This window comes from Hipposideros armiger, unplaced genomic scaffold (assembly GCF_001890085.2).
Source record: "Hipposideros armiger isolate ML-2016 unplaced genomic scaffold, ASM189008v1 scaffold_860, whole genome shotgun sequence".
Classification (NCBI taxonomy): domain Eukaryota; kingdom Metazoa; phylum Chordata; class Mammalia; order Chiroptera; family Hipposideridae; genus Hipposideros; species Hipposideros armiger.
Genome location: NW_017732210.1, coordinates 771,793 through 780,727, shown reverse-complemented (window position 1 = coordinate 780,727; position 8,935 = coordinate 771,793). Strand labels below are relative to the sequence as shown.

The following is an 8,935-nucleotide window of genomic DNA, read 5'->3' as shown; positions in this document are numbered from 1 at the left end:
GCTCAGCGGCTGCTCAGCTTGGGCCAGGACTCAAACCGCTGTTGCTCAGAGCTCAAACTCTTGAGTGAGCTCTTAACCAACTGAGCCACTCAGCCAGCTCTCTGTCATGACATTTTAAAAGTAGACTAGTATGTTACAAATGCTTTCAGTGAAATATAATACTTTAGTAGCCATATTTAACTATAATATTTTAGCTAACAGTAATACATTTTTAAATATCTTACCTTTGAGAATCCAAGTTCCACAAGTAATCTGTCAGCTACAAACTCAATATACTGTTTCATCAAAACACAATTCATTCCAATGAGCCCAACTGGCAAGGCTTCTGTTAAAAACTCCTGAGATGAAAACAAAAACAGGATAAAGTACAAAGAACAATAAATAAGTATGTATTTTCCAAATAAAAAGAGGGTTTTAGTTTTATTAATCTTTTAAGTCACTAATCTTGTCTGAGGAAAGCACACTAAGTTAAATTCTTTCAATGGCAAACAATGTCCATTTGTTTAAAAATGGTTGGGGTATTACTATTCACATTTTGTCACATTCTCCAATAGCCAAAACAAATTAAAACTAATTATCAAATTACTGGTATTTTTAAAAGCAGCACATATAAGACCTGAATTCACATGCTTTCTCAATAAAAAAAAAAAAGAGATACTTTGTTCTGAAATATCTGAAAAAGATTCACCAGAGATGATTGTTGTGGGGAACATGATTATGGAAGGGAGCTGTGAAAGAGAGAAAACACAATTAACAAAGAAAATGAGAAAGAAATAGAAATGGATTTGAGGGTTGGAGATAAACTAAACTCCAACTATATTGAAAGACAGTGATGAAGTGATGAAGTGTTAATAGAGGAAAAATAAGAACATTAACCACCTGGATTTAGTTCTCAAAATGATTAAAGATACCAAAATGTAGTTTGTGCCTCTTCCTCTTCCTAATATAAAAACTATTGCCGTTCAACTACGCAGTACTAAAAACAAGTTTAAAATTTTATCTTACTTTTAAAGTAGTTCTTTCAAATGATAAAAACACATCCTAAGTGGAGCACCAAGGTCTTTCTTGTCAGAGATCTTTACATGTCATAAATTAGGTTTACTATTCACTAATCCATTTATTTATTAATTCTATAAACATCTAATGCATAATTTAAGCTAGACACCCTGCTAGGCTTCTGAGAACACAAAACAAGAAATCATCACTGCCCTCCAGTAGCAAAAATCTAAAAATATAAAGCTAAAATAATTACAATAGGTTGTTATAGCATAAAGTTTGACAAGTCAAGGAGACAGAAAATATAGTCCTGAAATAGATTTTAGTATACATAAAACCTTACTATATAATACTTATAATTGACATTATTGCAATATATTATCTATTGGTACTGTGAAGTTGACCATATAAAATCGCTGATATTTAGTTTGACCTACAAAATGGCAATTTCATATGAGTCAACCTCATAAAATAGGTATAAACATTAGAGAGAGAGAGAGACATGCTGATTATATAAGCTTACCTGCTCAATTTCAACAGCATTAACAATGATCTCCCTGACCCTTTCTTCTGAAGGCTTATTTACTAAATATTGAAACATCAGGCAAGCAAAGTCACAGTGAAGCCCCTAAAACAGAAGAAAAATAACAATGTCAAAAAACATTCAATCAGCTATTTTCACACAGTGATGTGTCAGGCATCATACAGAGTAGGTTCTAGGAATGCAACATGGAGCTTCTGTAAGATAGAAGAGTGATTAAGAGGGCCAGGAATTTCTTTCCTTCAAATCTCATTAAAATGCCAATTACAATAACCTATGATAAAAATTTTTCAGTGCCAGAAATCTTAGTTCATCAACATGAAAGAAGAATTAATTAACAACAACAATCTACAACTAAAAGCATTTTGGAAAGGAACACAAAGCAAGATGAGCCAAAATAAAAGTTCATTCATTTTTGTCTAAAAAATTTAAGAAATGATTAAAAAATAGTAAGTATTTAAAGCACAGGTGAAACTCACTCAGAAATATTTCAAAAAGACATTTATATTAAGTAAGAATGGGCCAAGATAAAGATGAATTCAGTACAACGAAAATGGAAATTGAAGAATAAAAAATATCATTTGAAGCTGTATAAGGCAGACATGACATTGCAGATAACTCAACCAAAGAAGGAAATAAACCTGTGAAATACCTGAGAACAGACTGGTTATACAAATACAAGAAATGGTATAGAATCTTAAATAGTTGAAGAACAGAGCAAGGAGATTCAACCTACAATAATCAGGATTCCACACCACAGAATAGATGGTATAAAGCTGCAAACAACAAGATGTCAAAAAGTCAAAACGAAAAAGAGAACGAGACCAGAGATATAAAAAGATGATGGCGCTCCAAACAAAATTAACAGAGACTGACACTAAGGCAGAGTCAATGAACATTTCTAAACTACAAAGAAAAAGAAATAATTTTGTAAGCCACCAAAGGGAGAGGAGGAGGAAGACATGTACACTTTAAAGGATTACAAATCAGAGCTTGCTTAGGTTTTTCTAAATAAATCAACAAATACAAAAGACATTTGAAAAATAAGAGTCAGGGAGGAGGGAAGATAGAAAAGGGTAAAGGAGGGTCACATATATGGTGATGGAAGGAGAACTGACTCGGGGTGGTGAGCACACAATGTGATAGACGATGTACTATACAAATGTACACTTGAAACCTATGTAGTTTTACTAACCACTATCACCCCAATAAATTTATTTTTTTTAAAAAGATAAGACTCAAACCAAAGGTTGTACTCCAAGGATTATTTACCCAGTTAAATTGTCATTCCCAGAAGAAACCATCAAGAAAAAACCTTTCAACAGCTAATCTTAGATTTGCTAATGAAATATTTTTCCCCCAAACTTGACTCAAGAGGCTACTTCAAATTATCAAATGCTAAATTTCAAATAAACTGCTGAAAGGTGTTAAAGTGTTGATTAGAACTGACAGCTAGCTACTACCTATTACACAGATGAGTAAATCAAATGTAGGCACTTCTATTGCTAAATCAATAAGTGAGTAAAATTAATTTTGAGATTTAAAGCAATTCCAATCAAAATCCTAATGGGATTGTTTTTAGTTATAAAATTAATGTGAGACTAGAACTACTAAAAAGAAAAAATGTAATATGATAGAGGCCCTAATTATTGCTACAATGGTAATCATATTGCAATATATAAATGTATCAAATTAACATGTATGCCTTAAATTTATACAACATTACGGTATATGCCAAATATATTTCAATTTAAAAAACTTAATCTGGAAGAATAAATGGGCAGAATCTTGTAAGAACACTTAATGGGAAAGTTATGAAATTTATCCTAATTATCAAAACATAAAACACTACAATAATTAAAATAGTTTGTTATGGCATTAAATTTGACAGATAGGTTAATGAAAAAAAAAGAAAAGCCCTGAAACAGATTTTAGAATACTTAAAACCTTAACATATAATAAAGAAGACCCCACAAATCAATAGAGTGAATTAACAAAGAGAATTTTAAAAACTTCCCAAGAGTATGTGAAATAGACTTAAGTTAGATTCTAACCATCCTATACTATACTATGTTTGCACTAAATTCTATACTTATACTAAGCAAATTCTAATTGTATTAGCGAGTCAAGTGTTAAAAAGTCAAGAAGAAAATATGTGATCATTTAACTCATCTCTGGAAGTGAATCGCATAAATTTCAGGTTTCTGCATACTAAAAAAACAAAATTAAAAAGCAAAGGTCAAACTGGGAAAATATTTGCAATAAAAATAACAAAATTCATACTTTATATTATATTCATGTAATAAATATTTTTAAAACTACTTATTGAAAGAGCCTAGTAACTGTGCACTAGGAATATATAACAACAGAAATAAAAGCAAAAGATAAGAATAGGTAAATACAGAAAAAAATACAAATGACTAATATCATTATGAAAAAAAAAGTTCAATCTAAGTAACAATCAAACAAATGCAAATAACCCAATAATGAGATACCATTACCCCTATCAAATTTGTCAAATATTTGTCAAATATTTAACACGTAAATCAAATTCTTGTGGGGGTATGTATGGTAAGAAAAAACACGTTCAGTCAAGGGAATTGTAATAGATATGTATGATATGGGGGCGGGGCAGTGGATTGGGGGAGGGAGGTTGTCACTTTGAGGGGTAAAAAGTATAACTATTGCACTGTGTTGTACAGCTGAAACTATTTTAAAAAAACGTTTATTTCACAATAAAAAAAAGAAAGTGCTTTTATCATGAAGATACTTAATAAATATTAACAGAGTCGATGTAGGAAAAACACACCTAAGATATAAGAAATTAACAACTGCACAAATAAATTATATTTGTTAAAAAAAACACATTCATACATTGCTAGGTAGGATTGAAAATTGCTATAAAATTTCTGGGAAGAAATCTTCAAATAAGTATGAATGATCTTTAAAATGTTCATACCTTACAATCTAGTAATTCTACTTCTAGGGAATCTAGCTTAGGAAAATAATATGAATTTGAGACAAGCTTATATACAAAGATATTCATTTTGCATTATAGCAAAACAAATAAACAAAAAATCTGGAAACAACCTGAATTTTTAATTATAGAATAGTCAAATAGCAATATATTTATTCATTAGAATATTACATATCTAACAAAGCTGTTTCCAAAAATGCTTAATGTCATTGAAAAAATGCTCACAACATTTTGCTAAGTGAAAAAATAATATCTCACCTTATAATAATATGAAAATAGCAGGATATCTCAAATTGTAAAAATATGATGTTTGCATATATCTACATAGATTTAAATGTAGAAAACTAGAAAGACTATGAAATACTAACTGGTTATTGCTGTTTGTTGAGAGTGATTTTGTTCTCTTAATTCTCTGTAATAATCCTATATAACATTTATAATAAAAACTTTTAGAAATTTAAGGATATGAAACAACAAAAAGTAATTATACAAAGCATTTTATGGCACTTAAAAAACACTTTCACACATACTGTTTCACTGTTAAGGTTTGTAGTTCAAGAAACAGAGTCTTGGAGAAGTTAAGTAACTTGACAAGGTCACTTAGAAATAAGCTGAGAGGACAGGATTAGTGTAGTCAATAAACGTGAACTGAATTGCTGTGATGGGCTAAATACTGAGAACAGAAGGATAAATGACAAGGTTTCTGCACTCAAGAAGCTTAGAGTCTAGCAGAGGAGAGAGACAAGAAGTGCAATAAATGTTATGGACATGATAGGGACAAGTTTAGGTTTCAAAGAGATACACATTGTCAGTTTTACCTAATTGGGTCAGGAAAGTTTTGAGTTGCAACTTCTAAGAAAATAATCAACAAATGAAAAAATTGGTCGGAAAGATGGAAAGGGTATTATTGCAGGCAGAGAGAGACAAGATTTAGTGTTTGGGTGTAGCTGAAAGAGCAAAGAAATCTACAATGACTCCCAGATTTCAAATTTAAATGATTGGATGGAAGGTAGCGACACTCAGTGAGATAGAGAAAACCGAAGGAGGAACAAATCTTGGGAGAATGATCCTGAGTTTGATTTCTGAAATGTTAGGTTTGAGGTATTTGTGGAAACTTCCAGGAGAAAACATCTAACAGGCACTTGAATATAGAAATTTGGAGCTCAGGAAAGAATATTTGGGCTACAGATAAGGTTTTGGTTGTTATGAGCATCTAGATGGTATCTGATTCCATGGGAATAAATAAGATCAGCAAGGAGGTCATGTAGAGTGAAAGGGAGAGGCCAAGGTGAGAACCCCAGAGCACAGTATTTCAGGGTGCGCAGAGGAGACCGGGGAGGAACAGGCAGAGGTAGGAGGAAAACACTGTCTTAAAAGCTGAGGAAAAAAAATGACTTCTTAACTTCTTTTAATTCCTTTGTGTCAACATAAGCAATTTCCAGGGGAAAGAAAAATAAATGAACACCAAATATAAACACAAATATAACTAGAAAAATACTTCATTCCTTACTTCATCTCTGCTGATGAGTTCATTGGAAAAAGTGAGTCCAGGCATAAGACCTCTTTTCTTTAGCCAGAATATAGCAGCAAAAGATCCCGAGAAGAAAACTCCTTCTACAGCAGCAAAGGCCACCACCCTTTCCCCTGGAAGACATAAAATAGTTTTACTTTCTGGAATATCATATAATGCAGACATTTATATATTTATTTATTATATATATTTTTTTACATACGTATATATGTATATGTGTGTGTGTGGTTGTGTGTGTGTGTGTGTGTGTGTGTGTATTATAACAATACCACAATTATTTTGCCAAGAAACAAAATAAACAAGTTAGTGCCATGGCCAAGGGTCTTCAGGGGAGAAAATTTGCCAACCTCTATCTACTCGAGCAGAAAGGTATGTCTACTTCAAATCCTATGTCAGACATTGGGCTCCTACAGGTCTTGGTTTCTAGACAAAGGAAAGCCTTCCATACTCAAAAAACCAGAGATGATTTATCTCTGCACCACACGTGTCTACGAGAGGTGTCTGTGTGTGTGTGTGTGTGTGTGTGTGTGTGTGTGTGTGTGTGTGTGTGTGTACACATGCGTGCACATTCGAGTGGAGAGCAGAAGATGGATTTTATGACAAAATGTCTCTCTCTCTGGTTGAGGGAGAGAAGGTTGCTGAGGTTTATAGTTTTAGAAACCCAAGGTATCTTACAGATTATCTATAAACATTTCAAAAAAACGCTGTCATGCATCTACAATTAAAAAAGCAGATAAGTCCAGCTGAAGACAATAAGTACATCTGTTGGATAATATATCCCATCGTATAAGCAAAAATACTGTTTTCTGCTAAACCTATAGGACCTAATTTCAAATGTTACTCACTGTTAGGCAAGGACTTTGCAGTAGCCTACCCCCTAAAATGTCTTTAGTGGCGTATCTGGAACAGTATCCCTAGGGGGTGATTCTAGGTCTAACCCAAAAGAAGATCATCTCAAGCCCCTTAAGTCACCACACGGTATGCTCAAGAGGAATATTTATATTTGTGTCTGTTTAGGGAGAAAGATTTGGTCTATAAGACTGTGAGATAAAGGCAGCTGAGCGCTTGAACCAACTACAGGCCTGTTTCATAGATGACATCATAGCTTGTGTCCCGGTACTTTTGCAGGACCAAAAACACAACAGTAGGAACTTAATAAATGTGTCCTGAACCGAATCAATGGAAACTATAAAAGCACTAGATGATAAAAGACATTACAATCCATTCTATAGAAATTGCTAAAACTTGATGCAGAAACGGAATAAATTATTTATAACTTCCAGAACAAAAGTAATAATAATATTTAAATTTCAAAAAAAAAGATGGCTCAGTTTAAATATTTCTGGCTATCCTCTAAATGGTGCTCTGGCTTGTCCTTGGTCATTTTCCTGATTATCTTAAACAAACCAAATCAGATAGATCAATTATATCAAATATTTTTCTATTATTAGCGCAAAACATCAGAAAGGCTTTTATATTTTTATAGTCTTTTATTTTTACAGGCAAAATCCAAAAAGTCACTTTGATAAAAATGACAGAATATAAATTAAATAAGTACTTATTGAGTACATATTATGTAGGACTTTCCAAAAGACGAATCTTTAGTGTAGTATGTGCTAAATATTAAAATATTATAATAATAATAATCACTGTGCTCTGCTGACTCTTTCGAAAACAAAAACGGCCTTTAGACCAGCTAGTTATATTTTTAAGATGTCATTAGCTTAACATATAGATTACTACATTTTCATTTTACTATTTATATAATAATGGATAATTATAATTGATACACTTTTAATTGACATAAAGGTGATGTCATGTGGACATCTATCTGTAAGGAAACTAGACTCTAATGTAACACAAACATTGTAAATAAGAGGAAATTATTTTAGTTATTTTATGCATTCACATGAATGCTAAAGAATAAAAATCATAACAGAAATAGTGATAGAAGGCTATTCTTTTGGGGGAAGATTAAAGGATTATTAAGGGGTAAAATTTACAAATTTTCAGTAGATGTGAACTAAAAAGAGATTTCCAAAACATCTCTTCTAACAGCTAAAATGAATGTGAAGGCCTTGTGATTTGTTTTAGAGATGGGAAAATGGGATATATTCATATTTTTAAGACACAGCTGACTTCTATGATGTAATGCACTAAGATTGCATAACTATACCTTTTTGATATTTGAAATGTAATTTCATTACTATATTAAGGTTGAGTCTATATATTTAATGTTTTAAAGTTCTTTAGAGATATTTTTAAAATTAAGCAGTCTATCTCAATTTTAAAAAAACTAAACAGATATACAATTAAGACTTTTTAGCTCTACAGAATTGAATCTCCTTATAACAATCAACTTTCACACAAACTAATACTTTTTATGGAGTATTCTTAGGTTCTAAAAGTAAAATATTAGAAGAGTCTGGATGTGAGGAAATAACAGTTGCTATATTGGGTCCTACTAGGTGCAGAAGTAAATCAAAGTCACCAAAAATGCTAACAAAACTCTATGCCAGATGAAAGAGCTGCCTTCACCAACTTGAAGGTACTAATGGTGCAAATGGCAAAATTAGGTCATAAAACTGCACTTCCCCAGCTGGCTAAAGGGAAGGACACGTGTTTAGTGAAGCAAGACATTACTTCCATGTTATTGTCTTTTAGCTCCTCTCCCAAAGAGGAGGGCCACCAAGGTGTTCTTCACTTTTCCCCTTTCCCACTACCCATTCCATTCCCCCTGCAATATTTTAGACCATGTTCTTTCCTCTGAGACTCGGAGTCAGAACCCTAAATGGTTTGCCTCGAGAGTCAGCAATATGGAGAATTTAACTACAGCTCGAGAGTCAGCAATATGGAGAATTTAACTACAGCCCAGCTGTAACACAGTGAC

General features: G+C 32.4%; 1 protein-coding gene across 1 annotated transcript in view; it reads right to left on the bottom strand.

Moving 5' to 3' along the window:
• Window positions 1–8,935, bottom strand: part of RRM2B (ribonucleotide reductase regulatory TP53 inducible subunit M2B) — a 36,817-nt gene that overhangs the window by 4,666 nt on the left and 23,216 nt on the right. Inside the window, exons 4-7 of the mRNA XM_019629546.1 lie at window positions 7,546–7,565; window positions 6,025–6,158; window positions 1,520–1,624; window positions 225–338 (exon numbers count right to left, since the gene is read on the bottom strand). Coding sequence (XP_019485091.1) covers window positions 225–338; window positions 1,520–1,624; window positions 6,025–6,158; window positions 7,546–7,565 — 373 coding nt within the window. The remainder of the gene's footprint in view (window positions 1–224; window positions 339–1,519; window positions 1,625–6,024; window positions 6,159–7,545; window positions 7,566–8,935) is intronic.